At 35.6% G+C, this 548-nt stretch overlaps 1 protein-coding gene across 1 annotated transcript in view; it reads left to right on the forward strand.

The window, feature by feature from the left end:
• Positions 1-316: 316 nt before the first annotated feature.
• The window catches only part of LOC133856728 (uncharacterized), a 1,974-nt gene continuing 1,742 nt past the window's right edge, over positions 317-548 (forward strand). Inside the window, exon 1 of the mRNA XM_062291778.1 lies at positions 317-548. This exon is cut by the window's right edge and continues 1,742 nt beyond it. Within this exon, the coding sequence (XP_062147762.1) occupies positions 317-548 (232 nt within the window).

The following is a 548-nucleotide window of genomic DNA, read 5'->3' on the forward strand; positions in this document are numbered from 1 at the left end:
GCCGGGGAGTAATTCTAGTTTATTTTTGTGCTTCTTGTGATCCTTATTTTGTTCTTGAAATTTTTTGCTTTTATTGTTCAAAAAAAAAAAAATTGTTTGTTTTATTTATTTTCATTACTCTAGACTTTTTTCTGATTTGTTTTAATTGTTTATGACTGTAACTCGATCTTCTAACCAAAGTGATTTTTAGTACGATCCAGAAATAGAAAGAACTTTGTGCAGGTTAAGGAGGGAAGCTCGGAGAAATTCTGAAGAGAACGATTTGGATCTTGACTTCCTATTTGCTAGCGATTCTGATTTAAAAGAGGAGGAAATCATGGCTGGAAATCGAACTTTGAAAGAGCTTGCTGCTCCTGATTTGAATCAACAACCTTTATGCATAACGTTCCCTACTTTAGATGCTACTACTACTTTTGAATTAAAATCTGGACTAATACATCTCTTGCCCACTTTTCATGGCCTCGCAGGTGAAGATCCTCACAAGCATTTAAAGGAGCTTCATGTGGTGTGCACAAGTATGAAACCCATAGGGGTAACTGAGGAGCAAA

This window comes from Alnus glutinosa, chromosome 14, assembly GCF_958979055.1.
Source record: "Alnus glutinosa chromosome 14, dhAlnGlut1.1, whole genome shotgun sequence".
Taxonomy (NCBI): domain Eukaryota; kingdom Viridiplantae; phylum Streptophyta; class Magnoliopsida; order Fagales; family Betulaceae; genus Alnus; species Alnus glutinosa.